The 27,149-nt window shown below is 38.5% G+C and overlaps 1 protein-coding gene across 1 annotated transcript; it reads left to right on the top strand.

The window, feature by feature from the left end:
- Positions 1 to 7,118: 7,118 nt before the first annotated feature.
- On the top strand, positions 7,119 to 26,938 carry nr5a1 (nuclear receptor subfamily 5 group A member 1; the record flags this gene model as incomplete). The annotated part of the gene is given in 7 exon segments (NM_001104696.1): positions 7,119 to 7,294; positions 8,685 to 8,803; positions 9,110 to 9,251; positions 9,993 to 10,648; positions 17,236 to 17,355; positions 22,534 to 22,681; positions 26,155 to 26,938. Coding segments are annotated over 7 exon segments (1,461 nt in total). The 5' UTR covers positions 7,119 to 7,272.
- Between the last annotated feature and the right edge of the window lie 211 nt (positions 26,939 to 27,149).

Here is a 27,149-nt window from a genome sequence, read left to right as displayed (position 1 = left end):
TATGCCTGTTGCCTTTGACCAGGAGGGTTTCAGAGGCCAGAAATAAATCATTCTACTGGTTAGAACTGCCATCAAAATGGACAGATTTGAGTTTATTGTTGCTTTTTTCTATGGCAATAAAGAAGACAAATAAAAAAATTATTAAAAAAATGTAAAATAAAGGACGGTCCAAATATAAAACTGAAAGGAGTGTAGGACCCCTCCTCAAAAAACCCTAAAAGACAAAAAAACACAAAATGTGAACTGCACAGTGTGTGAGTTCCAGACAGATAATTGAAAGTAGAGAATTTATTAGGGAAAAAAAGTCATTTCTGGCATTTCAAAAAAACAAAAACAATGAGATGAAACAAAACCTGAGGCACACACAGAAACACACAATATCTTTCGTTTCAACAGTTTTGGTTTAGAATAAAGTTTTTCCAACAAATTCCAAGGACTGCATAATTTGGCTTTTCGTCATAATCAGTCAAGGTGATGAATTTGACTAAAAGAAATTTTGTCTGAGTTTTTGCTAAAAAGCAAACATTCATTTAGGTTTCTCTGTGTTCTGTTCAATGTGCGGATAATTGTGACAATAAATCCTTCAGTGAAGAACATTTCACTCAAATACAAACGTTTTCTAAGGACTCCATACGTGCCAATGTTCACAGTAAAAATATCAATAACTTTATTATTTTCCTAATTTTGACATTAACATTCAATTTTAATTTGTAACAGATTCACATAAATTTACATTAAAAAAAATCAGATTTTTTTTTTATATTTAATTTTTTTTTATATGTGATTTATGGTGCTTAGTGCCAATCTAATTTATTCTAGTAAGATGTTGCAAAATTTACATTCTCAAGAAGCATGGATCACACAGCTGCTGCCTTTAAGATACGCATGTTCATACATCAATAATAATTACATATATTTGATCACAGATTCTCATTTTGACAGCTTTCAAAATTTGCAATGTTTTAACTAAAATAAAATAAAAACATGGACCAAAGGGTCCCTGACTTTTTCTAAATGTGTGCAAATTTTATTTTCCTTTTGCTTTACCATAAAGAATATAGAACACAAGAGAGATATGAGTGAAACCACCTTGACTTACCACAGCAGTCAATTTGACTGCATGCTTTTTACAGGGGCAATATAGTTCATTATTATGCTCTATTGTCTTTTGATTTCTTTGTGCTCTCTGTAGCTAAATTCTGGTCATCGCTTCATAAAACCCAATGGAGAAAAAATAAAACGTATTTTAAAAAATGATCGATACAGAGGCTTTGTCCTTTATGAGGAAGAATTTGAAGAAGGAGCAGGTTAAGAGTGATGTCTCTTGGTGTTTAGAAAAAACTTCATTAAGCTCGGAGAGAGATTCAGGAATAATCTTAGAGGTGTTCCCTAGCAAAAAGGACAACTAGAAACATCTATTTTCCGTTTGCTGACATCCCATCTGCTAATTTTCAAGGAATGAGGCTCACAGGAGGATTATCATCATTATTTTTAGGGAAATGTTTGCTATGATGCATGTGTCTACATTAAAACACGTCCTAGTTTCATCTGCTGTTGTAAGCTTCGTAATGTTTTTTGGAGGAAGCCTCCAAATAATTATAAAAAACAGTGTTTAATTGACTACATTTTGGTCTGTCAAGTGTGCCATGAATTGCAAACTTCTGATAAGCTAAATATTTCATGAAATAAAGCTAATTATGCTACAATGTTCTAATGACAGTGGAACAACATGAAACGTCAGCAGAACCTACGGTGTCAACCACAAGAGGACTCAGCCTGCTAATGAATAATGAAGCTGAGCCACAACCTTCAGCACAGAGGCACTAAACAGTGAAAGATGGCCGAGAGTGGATTGTAATACAATTGGGGGAAAACAGTGGAGTATGTCAGATTCTTTACAGGAGGCGCGGACCCAACAGTACACGCCACCCACACACATAAACACAGACGCGCATGCGCGCACACACACGCACGCACACACACAACATTGAGGATGCCCTCTCCTCTTTTCTGTGTTTGGTTGATGTTGTCATCCCAAACCACTTCAGGGTCTGCACCGTTACTATGGCACACACATTGACTGTATCTGAGAACTGGACTGAGTGAGTGCAACCTCACCCACAGAGAAGGGTTTATTGAGGCATCTTATTGGTCAGTTCATGTTTTAATGACTGTTATGCCCCATTTAATGTCTAGGGGTACCTAAAGGAGTACAAAATAAAAGTTTTTTAACAAAAACACCAAAAGATTGCCTCCATAAAATAATACATTTGCTTACAAATTAATAAATAACAAACAAATGATAAATTATACGGTGAAGCAAAAAGTCTTCAGGGTGAACCACGGCCAAAATGACAAACAAAACTTCACCTAACTGAAATCTGACTAACATAAACAGGAGAAAACATATGTGAAAGAAAATGGCAGCCTACAGCTTCAATTAAACATAAGTACAGACAAAAGACTAAACAGAGTGGGCCTGAACACAAAACCACAAAAACTACACAGTGCAACACAAACTTACAGAACAGGTGGGGAAGAGCGCCAAGCTGCAGTGGAGACAGGTTGCAGCAAAGCTCCCTTCTCCCAGGCTGGAGGTTCACATGGTGCTTTTAAGGCCACTGCCGTCAGTTTAGGGCCACTGGGAGCCACGCCTTTTCCAGCACCACACCTGAAAGTAATTAGACAGACACACAGAGACCCACAAACACACAGAAGTCCCACTCTGACACAAACAAGATACACAGAACAAAAAGAAAGAACCAAACAAGATATGACCACAGCCGTAACAACAACTTGCACTATAGAAAGAATATGAAGAAAAATTAGGATTAGTAATAACATGTTAAAAAAAGGTATCAGAGCAAGAATGGTTATTCTGACAAACAGAATGACTGAGTAACAGCTTTTTATTTCCAAATAGAAGTCTATGTGAATTTAGCTTTTTGGAAACAGTGGGTAATTCCTGTTTGGAACAGCAGGGGGAGGGGTCCTTCAGTCCAGTGCTTTTATGCAGTCAGTTGGCACAGGGGCAGAGAGATAAGTTCATAGAATACAATTGTTGATGAGTTTAAGGATTTCATTACTATAATCTACATTTACTAGGTAAAAAGGCCTGAACTTGTCATTTGAAAAAATGAAAGTACTCAATTATTATAGTTTTTTTGTGTTCCGATGTGTTTTTACCTATTCTCTCAAATACTCTTACATATTTTTCAATATAATCGCAGTTATGTACAAATAATGTCCGAGCAGTCAAAATGACTGTAATGGTAATTCTGGTAATTTTGGAATTCCAGTAGACAAATGTGTTAAAGGGCCCATGCTATTCTTAAGCATTTTATAGTAAGCAATATCCATGTATATGATTATGTATTTGGCACACACAAAAACAACATTTTTATTAAATATTAGTTATTTTCTGGAGCTATTTTGCTACCAGGAAGAAAGACGACTTCACCTCTGAGGCACCACCTTTATGGTGGTCGCTCCTTTTGGGTGCTGCCCTATTCATGACGTCAAGCATCAGCGTGTCTGCGTTTCACCCACAAAAACAACACCCAGACACCCAGACCCCCTTTTGAGTGTTAGCCTAGGGGCGGTTCCTGGAAGGGGCTGTTCTCACTGGTCCACGTCGCAATGTGAGCACCCACCCGTGGGTTCTCTCCCAGCCTTGTCCCACCAGGTGAATCACGCCCCCCCTGAGATGCCTCTGCGACCCCTAGGGAGGTGCACCCCACAGTTTGAGAACCACTGGAATACTGGGAGAGTCTCTGAATGATTTCATGATCTTGGACATGGAGACGTGATTACTGATGCTTTTGTGGAGCCCTTTAAAATAAATAAACCTGATCTCTTAACATCATCTGGGTCTTCCATGCATAGTAAATGAGATATACGGTCAATGCTACCATTGCAGCGATGAGGCTAAAAACGTTTGTCAGTAGCTCCTCCCACATGTGATCGGCGTGTCACGCTTACTAAACACATTTTTGGACTAGTGTCCAGCAGTGATATTGATGCCTCTTTTACGGCAAAAATTGCGTTCATTGTGAATGAAGCTTATGGTTTGATGAACTTGTTAGGAATCTCTGAGACAAAGCTATGTGGTGATACTGCAGCCTTATAGAGACCAACAGCCCTACCACACGAGCCTTCATCGTGTTACGTTGTCCATCCATTCAACTGTTGGGTGAAGGTTGCAAAAGAGCAAACAGAATGCGTGAAAACCGACTTTAAAAAAGTAGCAAATAGAATTGATCAAAAACTCATTTTCAGAAATTCACAGATATTCATCCCAGCAACAAGTGCAGCAATCATGACTACTATTGTTTTGATGGGTTGCATCAACCAATCTTTGTGATTTGTGGCCAGTAGGTGCAGCAGTCATCATACACAGGCTTTGGGTTACAAATTGTAGTCCATTTACAAAAAGTGCAACACAAGCAGAACCAAACAACAACAAAAAAACTCTGTACTCTACACTCACTACACTACTCTACACACTCAATGCATTTAACATTACAGCAACATATTTACCAAAAGAAACACCAACATTTGGATTTTCCTCCTTTGAGGGAAGCCTTCACCAACAAATACATGTTCAAAGATGAGAAAAGAGCCCTCTGATCAACTATTAATCAGTGAGCTCGCAATCATAAATCTAGTTAATTATCTTTAACTTGTGCACACAAACAAAGTAACTCATCCTCCTGCAACTTTCACCCAGAGTGATTGCCATACTATCATTTCTTATCCACAAAGATCCTGCCACTCAAGCAGAAAATGTCAGTGGGTGTGCGTGTTTGTAGAGGGGGGGGGGGAATAAAAATCAACAAAATATAAATGATGAAGTCAAAACATTAGTCTAGCGGCAGCCCTTCCCCTTTATTTATTGTACAAATATATCTGGGAGACAGAGACAGAGCTTGTCTGATGCTGGGGCTCCACGCCGCAGTAGCCACAGCACACTTGCAAAACAAAAATGTGCAAGAGACAAACACTAGATAGGCCATAATTCTTGGCCCTTGTGACAGAGGGCCTGGCTCATCAGGGGCCCCCAGCTCCACTCAGCCATGTTTGGTGACATGGGCACCCCAACGGAGGAGAAGTGTGAGGACCTCGCTCTGAGGTCAAGAGTGATACACACTGATAGATATGTGAACCCTTCATCCCTCATCCTCTGCTGAGCAAACAGTCTGATGACTGAAACACTTTGCTTAACCAGCCTCACAGGTTTCTGTAAAACCTCCTGAACATCTGTGGTAGAAAACTGCTAAACTGCTAAAGCATGAGCTGAGGGGGAATCCAGCTCCAAGATTTTGATCGGTAATAGTGGGTCCATGTAGTTTCATGTTATATGACCACCAGGAGGAGCTTTTTTCTGCTCTGTGCTGTCATCTCTCATCATTCTCCCTCCTTGTGCCATAAACGCACAATGGTCTCCTCTGCGAATCACCGTCCATAACTTCTGTTTTTGATTTGGCTTTGATTTTATGTCGGATGCCCATCCTGACTCCACCCCCAGCATTTACTCCGACTTTAAAAAGCACTGGGCTGCTGCACTCCTTTGTGGTTGTATTTCCTTTACTCACGGTTTTGCAACCTTTTCATACTGAAAGCCGTTTGGAACTAGTTTCTTTCTCACTGATCAAAACCTAGAAGAAAGTCTTTTTACACCCTTTTAAAAATGTTGTTACTGCTCTGTGTTTGTATCATTCAAATATGTATTCATTGTAATTCTTTTCTAGCATAAATAGAAACAGTACTATACAGAGAATAAACATTTTTTTCTAAAAGTGAAATTGTTTTTTTTATTTTTAAACAGAGGCTGGTATGACTTCCTTTCAAAATAAAAGACATCCTGTGCCGCATAGGATAATCCAACTGAAGCTAAAGTACAAAAATGTCCTTTCCTCTTGTGATTTCTTTAATGAGCTTCTTCCCTACTTACTACAGTTTAGAACCTGAACTTGACTTTATCAATTTATGATAAATAGAAATAGTATATAAAGAAAACATTTTTTTAGCAACTCCCCTTTGTTTAGCGTATAAAAATCGCTCTGCAGCATAAAATAAGATTTGCTTTAAACTCATTAAAGAGCGATAAGACAAGCCAAACTTTCTAGCATAGCTTTGATTTGAAATCTATAGTGGAGGAATGGTAGAGCACACAAGGTCTCTTGATTTGGGTGTTAAAAAAAACCTTATAGTTTATCTAACTCTTCTAATCTAAATTTAATCCATTTTAACTCGTGATTTTTAACAGTTAGCACCACTTTTATTTTACTTTAGTCAGAGAGTCATTATCGAGGGTTAAAAGACGCATGTGACTTTGGAGCCTCAGGTTGCAGAGCGCTGTCTTAACCAAAGACTTTATTATGTCTAATTCCAAATTAAAAACCAATTTTTCAAGGCTTCATTATATATTAAGGCGCTTTAATTTTCAATAGAAATTTTATTTTATTCAACTTTAGGATGTGGCCTCTGAAAAAAAACAAAACATTATTTGTTTTGTTTTGGTCCCCTACTGGATAAATGCTCCAAACTTATAGGGTTCTTGGCTGTGAAAATCCTGGCTCTGTTCCTGTTTCCATGCAGTGACCCCCCCCCCCCCCAGCAGCACTAGCAGCCCAGTGCTTCCTGCCACAGCTAACAATACCAGCTTCAATATGCCTACCAAGCGAAATTCTATTGTTATTAATGCCTCTTTTGCTTACTCTTGAGGGACTTTCTGCAGTCAGCTTTAATTCAAACGAAAATGGAGATGAATGAAAACAATTTCTTCATGTAAACATTGTTATAACAATAATTTTTTGAAGAATCTAATCTAATAAGAGGGGAAAAGGCCACAAGAAGGCCTGTAAACTGTGCCACCCCAGCTGTCTTTTCTTCACACAGTGTTGTTCCTGCACAAACCATCACCGATTCCTCTGCGCCTCACTCTCCTGTCCGGGCATTTTTTCCCCTAAAGAAGCTGCGAACATCCGTCATGTGATCTGGCCTCCGCCAATGGCTGCGCGTCAGTCCAAGTTCTGCGATAAGGGGAGGACAGTAAAGAGCGCTCAGCCTGAAGGAGTTGGACTCTCCTCGGTCGTCAGGGCTCATCAGCGCACTCTGCCCGTTCCGGCTCCAGAGCAGCCCGGCTGCAGACGGCGTCTATCGGGAACTCTTATCTGCGCTCTGGTGCAGCAGCGCATGCGAGGCTGCAGCAACGCGAGCAGTAAATCCAGGCTCATATCAGACTGCCTCCACTGACAGGCTGCTGCGCAAATGTTGGGAGACAAAGCTCACGGTGAGTCCGCTTGTCCTCTGCTCTGCTCATTTACATTTTTCATTTATTTATATTGATTAATGTTTTCATGAAGAGGAAGAAAAGGGGGAAATGTTGAGTGGTCTTCTCCAGACTCCCATCCCAGAACAAAAAGTGACAACCTGATCAGGATTTGAAAAGGAGAAAAAGGCCCGTATTGTATGAAACATTGAATTAGATTTAAAATTAAAATAAAAGTCGTTTTTATTTATTTATATCTTTATAGTTGTATATTTTTGTTTAGGGCTAATACATTTTAAAAAGTGGTAAAAATATTTAAAACGATAAAACGAATAGACTAATACAATCTGACTAATACACTTTTAATTAGAGAGCAAAAAATAATAATAAAACGAACATTTTAAGTATTAAAAGTATTAATTCATAGTATATTCATTGTATATTATATTTATAGTTACGCATTTTAACAAAAATAAAAAAGATAAAATACATTTACTCAACTTTTTTTCAGTTTTTATTTCACACTTTAAAAAGAACAATCATAATTGTAATAATAAGAGCTTTCTGCATTCTCATTCGTTTGCACCTCAGCGTGCGCAATATCCAGCAGCGCCTGCAGCGCGAGCCCGCTGTCTGCTCTGCGGCCTCCGCGGATCCAGATTTTCCCTAAACTGGAGTCAGAATGACCTGCTGTTTCTTAATGGTTTTTTTCTTTTCTTTTTTTTTTAAATAATCTCAATATTTCCGTATTTTTAACGTAGGTCATGGTTTTACATGCACTCCCTGCATATTTGCTCTGAGCTCAGAGATAGTTTTCATAATTTCTGACATGGCTTAACATTTTTACAGTAAAGACATCTTTTTAATGATAATTTGGAAGATAATAAAGTCTCTTGCTACGTGAATAAGGGGTTTGAAAAACCAAGCTTGAGACCCAAAATCAAGTCTTTTCAGAATGGATTAAAAGTTTTCGTTACAGGAATGCTTTAATAATTAATTTGATGTATTTAAAAATAAACTCCTGTGATCACACAGGAAATGCGCTGAAAGGAAGTCAATGAAACGCGTGTAGTTTGGTGTATTTAATTAAGGATTTCTGCCACGTTCTGTTCAAACAAATGAAAGAGCAGCATTTAAAATCTTCAATTAAAAATACAATAAAAATAGAATATATATGTATTATTTTGTTCTTTTATTTTTGGAAAAAGTATGAATTTTTAAAATAAAAAATACATATGTCAAACTCATATTCCTCAAAAGCTATTTTTGTTTTAAAAAGTGTTTTTTAAAAAAAATCTTCAAAGTTTATCTTATTTTGAAAAAACAGTCAATATTACGATTTACAATAATTCGTGTTATGACGTACTGTCTTTGTTGGGTGTCTGTGTGTGTGCGCGCGCGCGTGAGTCAGGCGTGACTTTGAAGGTGATGGAGTACACGTATGATGAAGACTTGGAAGAGCTGTGTCCGGTGTGCGGTGACAAAGTGTCGGGTTACCACTACGGCCTGCTGACCTGCGAGAGCTGCAAGGTAACCACGCGCGCCGCCCTCATCCCGCTGCGCCAGGAAACGTTTACGCACCGATTTGCGCGTAAAAGTGACGCTCATCACTGAAAACCGCTTTGAGCCAACTTCTGCACAACGACGCATGAGTTTTTCCCTCCATTTTAGCTTAAAGTTAGTTAAAACAACAACAGTATTATTAATAATGACAATTATTCGCAGTTTATTTTTCAAGTAAGCGCCTTTCTCACCAAACTGTTGTCACACTGATTCAGAGCGGCCTGTCTGTTGTGCCCACTTCTGCTGAAGTCTTTTGGTCTCGCCACTGTGCAGGGCTTCTTCAAGAGGACGGTGCAGAACAACAAGAGGTACACGTGCGCTGAGAACCAGGAGTGCAAAATAGACAAGACACAGAGGAAGCGATGCCCCTTTTGCCGCTTCCAGAAGTGTCTCAACGTTGGCATGCGATTAGAAGGTACATTGTGATCTGCTGCGGCAGTCAGCCTTGTGTGGGGGAGGAGGGGGTTTGGGGTTGGCTGGGAGTTACAGTACTGTGCCATTCCAACTACTTTAAGATTGTTATTTAAACGAAATAGATGATTAATCTAAAATAAAAGCAGAACATGTTGCTATTTGGCTTCAAATGTATAATTTATAGCAACAATAATTTATATGAAGTAACTGGCTTATCTGCTCATAATTCAGTTTTCTCCTATTGATTCAAAGATTTTTATTGTCATTGTATTTCTACAGTAAAATTCTGTTGGCACTCATTCAAAAAGAAGAAGTAAACATCAAAGAATAAAAACCAACAGGCTAAAATATTAACTTCCAACTGTTTCTGTCTGTCTGGCTTGTGGCTTTTTTATGTTATTTCACACACATGGGATAGGATTAATTCCCAGACAGCACTGCAAAGGAAAGCACCTGCTTCCGTAGCAGAAAAAAAGGACACATTCTTGACTTACTGATAAAATTTACTGGAGACTCCCCAGGGAAGAGGGAGTAGCTGCACAGACTCTGGGGATTCTTCTCAACCCTAAAAAGGGAAGCAGAAATGAATATTGACTGTGTGGGAATGGCGGAAGATATACGCTTCCAATGTGACTTGCAGTTTTTTCTAGAACTCTGTCTCATGCAGAAGCTTTGTAAAGCTTGAAAAAAGCTGGTGTTTCATCTATAAATCTGTGTCCACCTCTTGTTTCTTTTGTGATAGCGGTGCGCGCAGATCGCATGCGTGGGGGGAGGAATAAATTTGGCCCAATGTACAAGAGAGACAGGGCCTTGAAGCAGCAGAAGAAGGCTTTGATACGATCCAACGGGTTCAAGCTGGAGAGCACGGCTCTGCCGTCAGCCTCCCCACTGCAGACTGACTACAGCTTCACTGGCACCCTGCACACGCTGCCCACCATTTCCAAAAGTCTGCTTCCTTCCACCACAAGCTCTGTCACCCCTACAGACTACGAAGCCAACCTATATGGACCTACATCCCTGGGCATGGCCATGCAGTCTCACGTGCCTCTCAACCCGCAGTACCAGTACACGGCCTTTCCCAGCAGGGCAATCAAAGCCGAGTGCCCTGACTACACCAGCTCCCCCGAGTCCCTGACTGGATACCCGTACCCAGATGTGTATCCGTCGGCCTCACCGCAGCCCCCCAGCCTGCCTCCGCTGGTGCTGGAGCTGTTACGCTGCGACCCCGACGAGCTGGTGGTGCAGAACAAGATTGTTGCTCATTTGCAGCAGGAGCAGAGCAACAGGGGGCGGCTGGACAAGCCGAGCACCTTCAGCCTCATGTGCCGCATGGCAGACCAGACCTTGTTCTCCATCGTGGAGTGGGCTCGGAGCTGCATTTTTTTCAAGGAGCTAAGGGTGAGTGACCTCTTATATGAATATTCACGCTCAGCCTCCAAACACTGTCACTTAAAAAACGGTTTTTTTTGGAACACGTTGAAACATTTCTGCAGTGACAAAGACAAAATGTGGTCGGTTGAATATTTTCTGTGCACCGACTGAAAAACAGTCTGTTTTCTCACTTATCCAGTAGGTTTATTTTAATTTTAATTTTAAGATCTCTCTTTTCTTAGAGTTTCATTCCATATTGCAACTCTTTTTTACGCTCTGAAAAACCAAACATTTTGATGATAAAAAGGTTTAAACCAAGAGATTGCCAAATAAATTATGCTAATTTTTAAGAATACTTATCCAGATCTTCTTTGTGTTCATTTTGTTTCAATAAACTCACTTTGACGGAATTTTAACTTGATGTTTTGAAAAGCAGAAAGCATAAACATGTGCGTGCCATCCTTTTTGGGTTATGGCCATTCAATTTCCTAAATTTGTCGCCACTTTTCAGTGCTCATTTATCTAATTTATTTTGATGCTCGTCAACATTTTATTATTTATCAACATTTAGCATTCAGCAAAAAAATTCCAACCTAAATAAAAAAATACAAAGATAGGGACTGCATATTGGGTTATGAACAGCTTTTAATTGTTTTCTTTGATGTTTGTTTCAGGTTTCAGTCTCCAGATCTCATTTTTGCTTTCAAAATGTTGGGAAAGGTTTTTTTTCACTCGGTTTTTTAGAATATAAACATATTTTTTTCCGTTATGTATGTATATAATCATATAAAATACTTACTGATAAAACCTGCCACTCAATGTTTGCCGTCAAAGGATGGTTTTGTTGTCATGCTGTTTCTTCCAGACTCTTCCTGCAGGAATCCAGATATTCATGCATTCATATTTGATTAATTGAAATCATAGCCTCACGTTTGGCCCAGAGTCCTGTAGAAATCTGTCCAGACTGAGGTTGCAGCCAATGCTCAGAGGACAAACCACAGCTGTCTTTCAGAAAAGTTTCATCTCAAAAGCAAAAACTGCAAACGTCTGATTTTACTAGAGGTTTTCTTTGTCATGACAGCAAGGCAACATACATGTTTATTTTTTCAGCACGCACACATGCATTGCAAACAGTACTGACTGGGCATATATCAATGTCCTAATCCACCAGCGCCAGCAATGTAATTGTCTTTGTCAGCCTGCTTTACTATTTGGAAGATTAAGTTGTTCGGTCAAATTGAAATCAATAGACTTGTCATGGTTAAATGTACTGCAGCTGACAACATGGCAGCTCCACCTGATGAACTCTTCTTACATGAAAAATGAGAGCTACAGCATGACACACACAAAAATGTATCCTCTTTTCCTTTTTCAGAGTCATGATATGATGCGTCTGTTTTGACAAAAAATTAAAAAAATTGTTTTTCGCCAATCAAACAGATTTACTCACAACAGAGTCTTGGATCTGTCCTTGGTGAGTTTTGGTGAAATTCCTTGGTGCCTTTTGATTTTGCTGCTTCTGACTTTAGAGCTGTTGTCATTTGAAGCCTTCCAATTTTTTTAAAACACTTTTCGTAGCTTTTCGTCATTTTTTTCTGTCCATAATGAAAAAAATATTGACAAACTAAGAATAAATATTGGACAGGTGACGGTGAAGTGCTTTGGTGATCATCAAAAGCTTTCTCTGTTGGAATGCCAAATCATCTTGAATGTTGATTTTCATATTTGCAGAGCAGATGATAATTGATGCATCTGCTGTTGCTTCTTCTTTTTTTGAAAGAAAAACATATTGTGCCATTTAAACTTGCTCTGACACACTAAGGCACAGAGGAACTCAAACAACAAACAGTTGCTTTTTAGTGCTATACCTGATTCGACATTATGCTTTTTGCCTCTGCTGCTAAAAAAGATGTGTAATAACGGAGGAAAGCACCATCTGCTGTGGTGCAGTTTACACCGTACGGCGGGATTTAGGCTTCGGCCTGTTGAAGAGAAATGACAATCTATTCCTGGAAGTAAACTGAATTACTGAAATGAGCCAAAAAGTAAGGAAAATGCAAATTATGGATTACAAATGCCAAGTCATGCTGTCTGATCTAAAGCAAACAAACTGAAGAGGCTTAAAGTGTAGGTTTTCTTTAAAATCCCACTCCGAATAAAATACTTTTTTTGGTGTTTTAAACATTTAACATTTTTCCGATGATGGAGAACGTATTTTAAGAAAATTAAGCTTAAAATTTGTGAGTATTTCTTTCTTCAAATTGTTGTGAATCTGAAGCAGGCAAAAAAAAATGACATTTGAAAAAAGAACATATTTGTGACAGAAAATAAGATGAGCTGGCCACAGACTTCCTGCTCCGCTCTGTTCTGATGCATCCACTTGCAGATAAATAGATCATGAACGTCTTTGTTTTCCTCGTCTGAGCTGGAATCTGGATCAGATCTTTACGGCTGGATGGCTTTAAAATTGCTCGCCATTTTTGTTGAACTGCTGATGTTGGGTGGGGGGTGTGAGAGGCTGTAAGCTAGCGGGAGAGAATCTAAGCAAAGGGATGATGGGAAATGGGAGAAGGTTTACTCCGTTCCAACAGTCCCGCCCACAACACATAGGTGAATTTCTAATAAACTCTTGTCGCTCTGCAGAAACTATGTCCTAGAAAACGACTATTTTTTTTTTTTTTTTACAATTTTGGCTAAAAACGTCATAATCATAATTAAAAGACCACTGGGAACGATTTGAAAAAAGATCAAATGATGATCGGAGTGGGTCTTTAAAGGTTAGAAACTGGACTTGACTCGCCACCTTTCCCACCTCATATATAGCTGTTTTTGCGTTGGTGTTCATACAAATAGAAGCTTTCTATTCACAGAAGGAGCTGAACTCTATAAAAACGCTGCTTTGCATGCAAAGGTTGCATGTTCCTTTTTGCGTGTTATTGTGCAATGGACAAAATATTTTGCTGGAAGTCAAAGTGATCATTTTTCTTTCCAATTGTTTGCTGCATTTACTTTTTTTTCCCACTGTGTTCATAACACGTGTCCTTGGAAGGGACAGCTGATTTGGTCGCCTCTTCCAGTTAATCTACATTTTTGTCGTTTTTTTCCCTCCTAACTCCAGTGACATGTGAAAACCTAGTAACCATGGCAACTATACCATATTGAACAATTCTGCCTGCTTATTTCTGCTTGCAGCTACATCATAAAATGACAATGTTAGCACAAATTCAACACAAAAACTGTGATTGACATGGTTTTGTTGAAAAGTTACAATCTTCTGTGTGTCTTACAGGCAGAGAAAACAGACTCATGAGGTTTTTTTCTTTAATTATTATTATTATTATTATTTTTTCACAAAAAACAGGATTATGATTTAGTTTATTTGTTCCCTCACTAACAAAACAAGGTATCTTTAGACATGTGTGCACTGCTTCTAAAACTCACAAGAAGACAGAATTTTTGTACATCAAAATTAAGTAGTAAGATTAGGTTGTGAGGAGGTTTGATTTAACATTTTCTGTCTTGTTTTCATCTAAAAAAAATAGTTCCTTAGAAATTGCCCTATTTAGAAATGATTTCTTTATTACTACGAATATAACCTTTGAATATAACCTTGATGTTATAGAGCTGACTTTAAGTATTTTCTGTGTGAAGGATGCAACAGAGAAAGTCCTACTATTTCATCTATTTTAATATACTGTATGAGCATTTGCCTGCAGAGAAGTACAAACATATTAGCAGTACATTAATTATACACAGCTTTGTATATCTGATAGTCAGTTATGTTGTTTTAAAGTTGCAACTCGCTTTATATCTGACAAAGACAGATGCAGTAGGTGATTGATCTGCATCTTCTGTTTAAAAAAAGGTTCAAGGCAGCATCTGGGTTTTTGACTGCTCTTTGGCGTCAGTCAAATCATACTTTCTGGGATTTTTAAAAGCACAAAAATCAGTGAAATACAACAAAAAGAAATGTTCTTTATATTCAACTTGAGAACACCCTAGAACAAAATGAAATGTGGTTTCCATTGAATAAGAAAGCGTGATTTAAACCTTTTTATTTGAAATAATAGCACGAAAATTGAATCCTTATTTTTAGGTCTTTTTCTCTTCAAATTCTGTATTTTCCTCCTGTAACTCAATGGTTTTCTGGTCTCAAAATGTTTAATTCATTAACAAATGCTATGTTCCTGATGGCCTTCTATTGAAAGTCAGACCATTCTTGTGTATGACTGTCAAACAGTGCGAAGAAACCGTCCACATTTGGCAGAGAGTGTGCGTCTGAAAGAAGAGCTGTTTGCCTCGGCCACATAATTACATTCCAAGCAGACGATAACGGGGGAATGTCAGCCTTTGCTGCAGCTCTTCTACATTGTTATTAAATTGTTTGTAGGCTAGAAGCTCTGATTGCTGCAGTTCCCTAAAGCTGATCATTATCTTGTTTTGTTGTTGGCCTTTCACTCTTGAACCTGGAAGTTATTGCAGAAGAGCAGACAATGAATATCATCAGCAGTAACTTTCTAAAAGATCACAAATGACCGCGGTACAGAGACCGTGGAGCGGATGACCTCTGGAATGAAGGTTGCAGGTTTGATTGCCACCCTGCCCATCCATATGTCGAAGTGTCCTTGGGCAAGACACTGAACCTCGCTTTGCTCCTGGTGTTTATCGGTTGACGACGGTGTTCGGCAGCAGTGTGTGAATGGGTGAATGGAACTGTGACTGTAAAGCGCTTCGGGACTTCATGGAAGGTAGACTTCAATAACATTTTCAAAGAAAATGTAGAAGAAGAGTATTGCTAATAACTATGTTGAATAGAGGATGTCTTAGTTGTGTTTTGAGACCAGATTGCATCAAGCATTTCCACTGTTACATTATTGTGAAAGCTTTGAGTGAAGCTGTGGTTTGCTTGATTGATGTTGGGATCTCAGATTTTCAATATGTGATTTGGTGTTGGTCAAAGGTCAACATCCTATTCCTGACTTTGAAGCAACTGCATGTTTTTATTTAATCAAGTATTTTGATGTTATCGCAGCTCACATTTGGGGATCTATATTTGTTCTTTTGATAGACTGGCAGATGGATTAATGATAGGAAGCAACAGAGCTCACTTGGTTTTTAAGAAGGTGTAGCCTTTATTGACCTTATATTTTAACCCCTTCATGCTTTATGAACAGGAAAAACACGGAGGAATTTGCTTTTTATATCCCAAATTTTTGTGAGTAGAGATTGTGTTTTTTTGCATAGCCTCGCGGGGGGTGCGACTTATACTCAGGTGCGACTTATATGTGATTTTTAAAAAGCAAACAGGCTGATGTGTTTGTTATTTCACCACAAATAATCGCTAGATGGCGCTGCGGGTGTGTGTATCGGAAAGCAGGAAGAAGAAGAACCGGCCCTGGGGCGGATTTGTTCAGAAGTGAAATATATGAAAAATAATTTAATGGATTTAGTAATTGTGCTAGCATGTAATAATTCTATGGTTATCTGAATATTTGTTCATATTCTGTGCTAAATAGGGTTACGGTAGTAAGTCGTATATATGATCAGTCTAGTTTTTATATCTGTTCCGTTATCAGTATTTGCCTTTCGAGAATAAATGTCCGATCTTGTTCTTGTATTTTGTTAAAGAAATTTCTCCTAAAAGTGTGACTTATACTTCCATGTGACTTGTGTGACTTTTTTCTTCTTTACCACGCTTTTTTGTTTTTGTCGTCTCTCACTTTGGTGGAGCAACTTATAGTCCAGTAAATACGGTAATTGGAAATAAATTCGGGCATGAACAGGCTGAAATGGTCTCTAAGCTGCCAACTTGTCCCTGGGTTGGTAGAGAAGGCGTTTTGCAACAGCTTTGGTCAATCAGGACATACCGGTACTTTTAATGTCTGAAACTAGTTTTATGTGACACTTGTGGATGATAAAAATATGCTCTACGGCCACAACACAAATGTTTGCCGTTGACAAAACACCAGGGGGCCATGAACACATTAACATAATCCTCTTTACACAAACTCCTCTGAATCTGTTCTTTCAGACACGCTCCTGATTCTCCTCATGTTTACTTGTGAGGCAAAGCCCTCCAGAGTGTTTGGAGGATTTTTTCCTGCCACGTTTTGGCTCCAATGTCCCACTCCTCTTAGAGAGGAAGCACAGGAGGTCACCAAGACCTCTTCTTTCTCTATCCCTTTCCTTCATGGCTGTAAATGAGACCTCCACCACTACAAATGATGCTCTGACACTAATATGTAATAAATCCTGTGCCAGATCAATGATTGTATGAACTAATAAACTGCAAAAAATGTTGCTTATAATTTTTAGAGAAATGGATGATGATAAATCTAAAAGCAAAGCTCATGGGATTTGGGTAGAGCTGAAGAATATGCTCCCAACCCACAGTCAAACACTTCCTTCATGGTGATATTTTATGGTCACAATATATAAAGTTCTTTTTCACAAGAATTTCAAATCTCCTTTTACATAAAAATGTAAAAAGATTTTTTTTCCAGAATAAAAAGCAGGAAAACCCAAACAACAGATTGTGCATTTTATTTGAAGTAAGCCAGTTTCCTTTTTGTTGATCTGTATTTTTCCTAATCCAACTTTCATGTTTCCTTAAGGTGGGGGATCAAATGAAGCTGCTTCATAACTGCTGGTCTGAACTTCTGGTCTTGGATCATATTTTCAGACAAGTCCAGCACGGAAAGGAAGACAGCATCCTGCTGGTGACCGGCCAGGAGGTAACAACTCCTTCGCACCACTTCCTATCAACACAACGCACACGTCTGTTTCATTCACGTACAGCAGACAGGGAGTGTGTGTTTCATTTTCTTTCATTATTTAAAGGCATCATGCTCTATTGAGAGAAAATGTAGTGTATTTTCACAATAGAATAAAAGCAGTAAAAGGATTTTAATGTTTAGTAGATCTGTGACGCACAATATCACGTCACTGTCATGCAAATGCTGGAATGCACTCAGAAGTTACAAATACACTAACAGAATCAAAGTATATCAAACGCACACATACCTCAATTTCGAGAAATGCTTCAAAACTTGAGTTGCTATGTGTCAACTCTCTGAACCAAACCGTTGTGCTTTTCCTTCTCTTTCTTAATGGGGATTTAACCAGCATTTGGCTTTTTGTGTCAGAGATCCAGGTCATTTTTTAAGGACTTTTTGTTAAAGACCCAAAATTGTGTTTTTGACATGTTCTTGTGGCCTTTTTCTGATGATAAAACACATTTAAAAGAAAATTAAGCTTAAAATTCCATTTTCTGACTATTTTTTTATTCACATTATTGTCAATCAGGAGCCGCTGTTTGAAAAAGTGTATTTGTGATGTAGAAAATACCCTGGGGGGTGGGCCATAAGCTCCCTGCTCCAAGCTCTCAGCAATGGGAGGGAATGGAGGGTGGGGTTGCTCCATGCTAACAGTTCCACCCACAACTCAGAGGTGAATTTCTAATGAACTACTGCAGCTCTGCAGAAGCAGAATGTTCTAGTTTTTTTAGGGCTAAAAAAAAGCAGACTAATAATTAAAAGACCGCTGGAAACGCTTTGACAGTAGATCAAAAGATGATCAGAGTGGGTCTTGAAAACCTACTGTATTGAACTTTTCTCAGGTAGCAAAGGGGTGTGGCACTCTGTGACTTGGCCCCTCCCACACCCCCGCCTTAGGTTTTGGCAGTAACGCTTCCAGCTGAAGCTAGACATGTGATAATATCAACTAACAAGCTAACTCTTTTTTAAAGTCCTCTTGGTCCGTGTTATATTATGATGACACTGTCACATTCACAGATGCTGATGAGAAATGTTGGGCATTTATCTTTCTAACTGTTCTCTGTACTTAACCTGTAGTGTTAAAAGACAAAAGCAAATCTCATCAAAATCTGTTTGCTTTGCTGTTTTCATTGACTTTTTGTAAGGGGTCGTCTTGTGTTAAAAATGAGGGTAAAATCCAGTCTTTGGCTTCAAAATGGTCTTAACTTTAGCTTCTTTATATAAATGATGTGACCCAAGGCATATCTGCTGGGAACCTGCTGTTTTCAAAGAACAACTTGCCAAATATTCACACATAAATGTTGGCAGCACAGTGTGGCAGCACAGAGAGCCATTGTCCTCATACCAATCATGGAAGAGGAGCCGTAGAACCGACAACCCTATTACGGCCACCCACAGAAAGACCATCGCAAGAGCGAGATTGTAATGGCTCAGTGAGTCTGAGCAGAGATTGGGCCCTGGTTTCCTAGGTTCCAGTGAGAGGCCTCACAGGCCTGAAGGCCCCACCTTGAACAAGGCCTATCACTGCTTAAAAGCCCCACCCAGAGGCAGTCTAGGACCCCCCAAAGGTGCCACACAATGCCCCAGGCAGTGCACAATCCGACTACGTAGGAAGTCAAGTCTAGGGTGAAGAAAAAGACTGCCCCCCACACTAGAAGGACGAGGCATAATCCAAGAGAAAGAACGAATGGCAAGCATAGACCAGCAAGCATCAATCTGGATGACAGAAGACTGGCCCAAACATGACGGGAGGAACCCAAAGCCAGCAAAAGCGGGGGCACAAACACCCATCCAGCTCAGATTTGAGACAGGGTCACTGCTAAATGATTTTCTTCTCAAAACAATTACAATCAGCACAACTGTAGCATATTCAGGGTAAAATGAACTTCTTTGCTCTTTGTATGTGGTTATCAGTAACAGTCAATCCCCCATGTGTATACAATATTACATACAACTAGTTAGGGGAGGCAGCTTCATTGTTGTTTTACATCAGGGCACAAGAAAATCTGTCAACAGCAACCTTAGCGGCATCCTAAAATCTCTCCTGATCTTGGAAGCTAAGCAAGGTTGGACCTGGCTAATCGTTGGACATTTCCATGGGGGAACTTTCCAAAGCCCTCCCAAGTTCAGTGCATTGGGTCAGGTCAGGAAGGTCATCTGTCATAAAACTGAAGTGTGTGAATCAGGGAGTGATTCATTGTGAAACACCCCCTGAAGAAGGTGTTTCTTAAATAAATACTTTAGATAAACCATTTTTTTCAACAAAACTTAGCATTGCATTTATGATTGATGTTATGTGGCAGAAAACGGGATTGGACAGTTGATTTTCTTGTAGCAGCCTCTTCGTGGCTGTTAGAAAGTAGCTGGGCTTCAGAGTGTCAGGCTGGAAAGACTCCGGGTCTGCCAGAGGGAAGGATGGCGAACAGTGAGTTTCTGATGTTTCTGGTCTGTCGAAGAAGGTGTTTTGAGTAGATCAAATCTATGTGGGAGTGGTTAGCCAAGAATCCACAGAGCTGTCTTAATGACCTGCTGAAGCTGCTTCCTGCAGGTCCAAACGGCAGCCATATTTGTCAACACCATTGTAGAGCAGAAGAAGTTTTTCAGTGGAGGTCAAAAACAAGAGTGCTCTCTAAACTAAGCTCTGTTGAGGACGTGAGTGTAGTTCACAGTCATTTTTAATAATATTTTTGTTCTGGATTATGTGACTCAAATCTTTTGATGTTATGTTCTCTAAACTTTTTAAGGGGACTGTTTCAGCGTTTGGAAGTGTTTCAAGCAAAATGTTTATAGAATTTCCTCTAATGATAAAGTATAATGTATAATGTTAAAGTAAATAACTAATAAAAATCACACCCAGTAAAAATGCCGGCAATTTGTCTTCCAAAATAACCTGTTTAAGTTCATACAGTAAAGCTCTTCTAGTGCTTTAAAACTCTTCCTCTTTTCTGCATTTTTATATTTAATAAAAATATTTTTTCAACAAATAAACATGACAAATCCTTTTTTTAAACAAGGATTCAATTCACTGATGGCAAAAAATAATCCACCTTAACCTGCTTGAGCCATTTAAAAAAAGGTAATTGCCCCCCCCCCCCCCCCCCTTTCCAAAAACTGTTTATGTCATCTTATTTCGGTAACATTTGCAGGTAAGTGCTTGGGATTTCCATCGGGGATTCCTATCAGAAGTGAATTTTCTTTTTTGCAGAGATGTGCAGTTTAGCCAAAGCTAAACAGTCTTTCTGAGTGGTGTTTGGTTAGTGCAGAGGTTTTCCTACTAGACTGGTGAAGATGCATTATTGTTGGTGCTTTAATTACCTCGTAAAGTTGCCATCCATGTGTTCTTGTCATTTAAAAAAGCTGATAAATTCTTGGAAGATTCACCTTATTCTCCAAACTTATGACTAAATTAACTGTGCAGTGTTGTTCACTAGAGTGTTTTTCAAAAAACATACTTGTTTTGACAGTTTCTCTTTTCCTTTTAAAAGCTTGGATGATCTAAATCCTTCATGTATGACATATATGAATAAGAAAAAATGTGGATGCAATAGTGCAGATGTTCCCTATAGCTCAGGAAATGTCAGACACCATTCTATTTTTTCTCTTTCTTTACTCAAACTGCATAAGAAAGCTGGACTGAGTCGCCATTTTTTGCGCCATGTTTGAGCCAAACTACAATAGTAAGCAGCGATTGGTCAAAGTCGGTCTGAGTCAACGTTTCTATGCCAACTACTCTGGCCAATCAGGGATGAGCTTGTCGGAAGTCCACACTCCTACCACTTGAAAGCAGGCTTGGGAGAATCTGTCAAATGTTTCGAACGTTCACCTACTTGTATCGAGGCATGTGATTGGTCAGTTTATAGCTTGAATAAGTTGCACTACAGAAAGAAAAATAGGATCAGAAAAAAGGTATCAGAGCAAGAATATTTGTTCTGACAAATAGAATGACTGAGAAAGAGCTGTTCATTTCTCTATGGAAGTTGGCTTCTTGGATACTTCCTGTTTAGAATGTAAGAGGGGAGGTGTCACTCACTCCAGTTCTCGTATACAGTCAATAAACTGCAGAGCTGTCAAACTAATGTATTGCTGCACTGATAAATTCTTTGTTTTAAATCAGTGTTTTTCAACACAGTTGGAGCCCAGTGTTCATTTTTCCTCCATAAAAATCTCAAGCCACACCACCAATGAAGCCCTGTAATTTTTTTTAACAATAAATGTGTTAACAAAGTTTCCTGAAAAAGAACTAAATAAACACCAAGAAAAAAGTCTATAATGATCTTTCATATTACTACTCAGTGTGAAACCCGGTTCTGTTTGGATGAACACAGAGCCGACATCCTGGCAATGGATTTTTAGACCAATTAGGTGAAATGGAATAATTTCCCATGGCACACCTGGCCGTCTCTCATGGTACACTGATTGAAAAGCACAATTTTAAATATTGTGATTTGTAAAAATTCAATAAACTTTCATTAGAAATCCCCTTATATATTATTTGCCAATGGAAATAAAAAATAAGATATCAAACCATCTTACTTTAACAAGTTTGTCAGCCCTGATCATATACCTGTCTTCTTACCTTTTAAAATAAAAGCTACAGTTTGGAAATAGTGAGACCAATACAACACTGCAACTTTTGGCATTTGGGCCAGCTTTGGTTCCATTTGAGATCACGAATAATGACATTTTTTGCTGACTCTGCCTTTAAAAAGTTAATATAAAATAAAAAAATATATATGCCAGAAATGATATAACAAAGCCAAGCTGTCTCTTCCCTTTTAGTGAAGCTGAAGTGATTTGAATTGGCCTGAACAAAAGTGTCATATTCCCTTTTGAATCACTTTGACCCTTGTGCTATCTTAGATGACCCCACCCTTACATTGACATGTTCTCCCTAACATGACAAAGGTGGATAAAGGTGGAAAGATTTCATGTAATCCATGGAAACCAGTGAAGATCACAAATCATTGAGGAAAAAAGGTTCAGAGCACTGTCTAGTGGGTCTAGATGACCCAACTCCCAACGTTAAAGTGCCTAGGATAGCACAAGGGTTAAAAAAAAAACTTTGCTTGGGAGTATTTTCTGTGAAATACTGAGGCTGTATGGAAGTAAACAGTAAAGTGTTATTTGTGGTTTCAGGTCCAGCTGTCATCCATCCTATCTCAAGGAGAGGCCACCCTGTGCAGTCTGGTCCAAAGAGGTCAGGAGCTGGCAGCAAGGTTGAGGGCGCTGCAGGTTGACCGCAGAGAGATCGCCTGTCTGAAGTTCCTTCTACTGTTCAACCCCAGTGAGTCATCCTCACCTCACATGTTCTTCCATCATCACACACGCTAAAGAAAAAAACCCCGCTTGAATTACTTTATCCTTCATTTGATATTTTCCAGTGGCTAACTTTTGTTTTCCAAGTGAAACATTGCAAAAAGGAAAGAAAACTTCATGCAGCACACCGCTTACACAAAGTGTCTCCTTTTCAACGCTTTAGCAAAAGATGTGTTGTGAAAGGCACAAACTATGCGTTGCCTGCCTGTGGGTGATGTATATTTAGAAGAATGGCTGATACAAAAATCAATCAACTTGTTAGAGCTGCATGGCCATGCATGCCTCAGAATTTGAATAGCAGCACTGACATCGTGATGATAAAAAATTGTCATAATTGTTGATAATCTGCACCTCTATTGATATAAGGTTACAAGTGTTTTTCAAGATGGCCTTTCCTCCCTCCAATAAATGCACTTAATTAAATTTCTAGGCTTGACAAAAGCCAACATTAACAAAGACAACCTTATCCATTGTCCACTAATGGCATTCAAAAGAAGATGAATCAATGGGACTATCATTTGATAGCTGGACTGACATTCATGTAGTGGCCTGTTCAGATGGAGAGTGCATAGACGTGGCTTGTCCAGATTCCCAGGAGTGTTTGCTGTTTAGAGCAGGCAAAGCGAGGAACAAAGAGCTTTTGAGCAGGGAGAGCACTTGTCATTCGCAGAAAATATTTGCCGTCTTTGCCAGCCTCATTTTTTTTTCCCGCTCTCGCTCTTGTTCTGCTTCATCTTCAGAGTCAGGTTTGTTGGGGGTAATTTAATTGCCCTTAAGCAGTTTGAAAAGATGATTCAGAACATTGATTCAAAACATTTAATTACTGTGTGAATGGATTCTCAGAGATGGGCTCAGCTGATGTTGAATGCCTTTCAGCTGGAGGGCCAGGATACTGTCTCTCTCTCTCTCTAACACCCCCCCCCCCCACACACACACACACACACATACGTAGAAATGAATATGTATGGATAAAAATGTCATAACTGAATGTGCCCTCTGCCACACATTAATATAAAACATGTTTAAATGAAAAAATTGTATTGTTTCATGATTGACAGGCTTTGGTTACCATAAGTGCAGCCGTTTAACCCTTTAAAATTTAAATGCTAACATAAATGTGCAAATAAATGGTGAATTCTGGACTCAGCCAAATGACTGCTGTTTTTTGAGAAATTATTTGCACTTCTGGAATTTAGGGGATATTTGTCTTAAAGTTGAAAAAAATTGATAAAACGAAAAATGCACAAAAAGATTTCTATCATTTTATTTTGCAGCATAACCACAGACAAAGGTGTGTTTGCAGCTTCAGTAAACTTACAGACATTAACAGAAATATTATTAAATGAAAAAAAAAATCAGTGATGGTTCTTTATTTCATTTTAAAACATTTAAATGAAATAGACAAAAATTACCCCTAACAATATATTGTCAAACCTATATTTTATAATTCTTTTCATTTCAAACTAGCAAAGTGTTGTGTTTAAGGAACAGAAAAGTGACCCTACAGCTGCTTTTTTATTCTGACGAGGTTCTTCAGGTGGGGGTAGAGTCATGACCAGAGCCAAACTGGTGGCAGAAACTTTGTTAACCTATTATAGAAATGAAAGCCTGACATAAAAGGAGAAAAAAAGGGATGAACTTGAAAATAAATGAACAAAAATGTGGGAGAGGATAAACTGGTCCAGATCTGACAGCAAGTTGCAAAAAAAAAAACAGAAAAGGGGAGTAAAAGAATAGGAATGGTTAAATCAATTAACTGAAAACAGGTGTAGACAATTAAGGCTATGTCCTAATTGCTTCACTGCTTCCCTAAAACCCCTAAAAAACTAGAGTGTAGGACTATCCAGTGCTCTGGATTTTCCAGGCACAATGCTCATTTTTTTTGCCCACCAAATGAGACGTCACAGATTTCTCGAAGTAAATTTTTGAACACTTATTTATGAATCCTTGTGTCTTGTGATGATAAAAATTTGAATGATTTAATTCTTTTTTTTTCTAATGACAAATTGTTCAAATGCAATGCATTGTGGTCTATATTTATCAGTTTATTGAGCATCAGTGCTCGCTAGTTTTTCACAGAGACGTTTGAGATATTTCCAGGTCAATCTAATTTTGGAATTTTACATTTAGACACTGAAAAAAAATACTTTATTTCCCTATATTGTGCGCTTAGTAGTGAGTAGTGAGGGAATTCAGAAACATTAGTTGCAAAAATGAAGTGATACCAAAGAACTGAGCTAAGAATAAAACTACACCTAAATCCCAATTCCTGTACAATACAGTTTATGTTTAACACATTAAACATTGTTTTGACTGTATTCAATGCTTACAGGTTTGTTGCAAGGGTCGATGCTCTGCTGCTGTGTGGTTATAAATTTCATTCAAATTTGAACTGAATTTTAATTTAATTTTTTTTGATTTAAGCACAGAAATTAAAATGTTGTGTCTGTAAAAAATCACTTCATTATCAATAATCAACAATGTGAACATGAATGTAACTCAGGACGAACTTGAGGAAACTGTGTTAGATCATTTTACAGTGAACTCTCTATTCCCTCAATGACAACAAAAAGGTCTTTTGGTTTTGTTGTGTTTGTATCTAAAAAAATGAATTTGCTTGATAATAAGGTCTTAGAACTTATACTTGAAATTGTGAATTAAATTAAATAAACTTGTAATTTTTTTTCCTAAAAAAAAATTGTACATTTGAAACCTAAAAAAACAAACAATGAACCTAAAACTTTTTCCAAATGAAAACAATGTTTTTTTTGTAAAAGCAGCCACTTTGTTTTTCAACTTTTTTTTTTTTTTTTCGTTTCTTCCACTCTTTGCTTTCAGTTCTCAGTTTAGTTTCATTTTAGACTTTTATTTTCGGTATTGAGCCTAATTTTACATGGGGATGGGGCTTTGAGCCCACTGGCCGCCGAGACTTGATTGACTTCGGATGATTTGGTGACATCATTTCCAAATCTATTCTTGCCTGTGTCATCCCTCCTCTGATGTGCCGTACGGTTGTGATAATGCTCTCCTAAAGTTTGATGCACCAGAAGTTTAAAGTATATTTTTTATCAAATTTCTTTTCCTTGAATTTTCAATTTTCCTTCAAGTTTAAAATATCTCATTGTGAGTCAAAACCTTTTTGTTTTGTTTCAAATTTACATTCTAGTTTTTTCTTCACTTTAAGCTCATCCTGATTTGACCCCATACTGTGGATTTTTATTTTTTCTATTTTATTTATTTAAACTTTATTTTACCAGGAAGTAACATTGAGATAAAATGTCTTTTTCAAGGGAGACCTGGGCCGAAAGGCACCATCACAATAAAAACATCGGGTTAAAACAATAAATTAAAAATAATATACAATTAAAAGGAACAGTATAGCAATAATAAAAAGGTTAGGTGGACTGGGATTGCCTCATATCTCAAGTTGTTTCTTTGCAGATGTAAAGCTGCTGGAGAACCAGGCCTTCGTGGAGGGTGTCCAGGAGCAGGTGAACGGCGCTCTGCTGGAGTACACCCTCACCACGTACCCTCAGTTCCAGGAGAAATTCAGCCAGCTGGTGGTGCGGCTGCCTGAGCTGCGCTCCCTCAGCACGCAGGCTGAGGACTACCTGTGCTACATGCATCTGAGTGGAGAGGTGCCCTGCAATAATCTGCTCATCGAGATGCTGCACGCTAAGAGAGCGTGCGTGTGAGGGACACACAAAGAGTTGTCGTCATGTGTTGTTTGGTGAGAATGACTGTGTGGAAAAGATGGAAAACTCTTAGATTGACAGGTTTACACTGGATTGCCTTTATTGGGGCTTTTGCTTTGGGTGGACGTGAGAAAATTCTGTTTAGAGTTTGAATATAAAAGAAAGATAATTTTAATATTTGGACTGCTACTGTTTTCATATCCTGCAAAGCTACTTTAATGTGACCTTTATAAACTGGATTTTCTACCCGATTTTCAAACGTCTAAATTTAGATTTCGGGGTGGAGTTGTTCTGTGTTTCTTTTTGACTAAATATGTCTTCAATCTGTCATTACAATCCATTCCTCCGAGCTGCCAAATGACTTAAAATTGCAGGAAGAGACTCCACCTTAGCCAAATGCTACCAAGTCAGTCAAATCTGGTGCCCAGTTACCCAGTCCCATGTTAGCTGCTTTGTTTTGAAATTTTCTCAGCTGTTTCTTTATGCCACTGTCACAGGACTTTGTAAAAAATAAAATCCAGTGTAAACTACTGTGCACTTTCCCCAGATTAGTCTTTTATTTAGAAATTAAATATTGTTTAGAGTGACTTCAAGGAACATTTCATTTATCTAAACTGGGGCTCTATGAGACGCTTTTGAGTAATTATTGACTTGCCTGCAGCAGACATTTAAACTTCAATTTTGGGGAATCAGGAAGTTAAAAAAACAACATTTCAAATCAGCACTGACTTCTAAAAGTAG

The sequence above is a fragment of the Oryzias latipes genome, chromosome 9 (assembly GCF_002234675.1).
Source record: "Oryzias latipes chromosome 9, ASM223467v1".
Taxonomy (NCBI): domain Eukaryota; kingdom Metazoa; phylum Chordata; class Actinopteri; order Beloniformes; family Adrianichthyidae; genus Oryzias; species Oryzias latipes.
The sequence above is the reverse complement of the archived record's forward strand: the minus strand, read 5'-3'. Positions and strand labels throughout refer to the sequence as shown.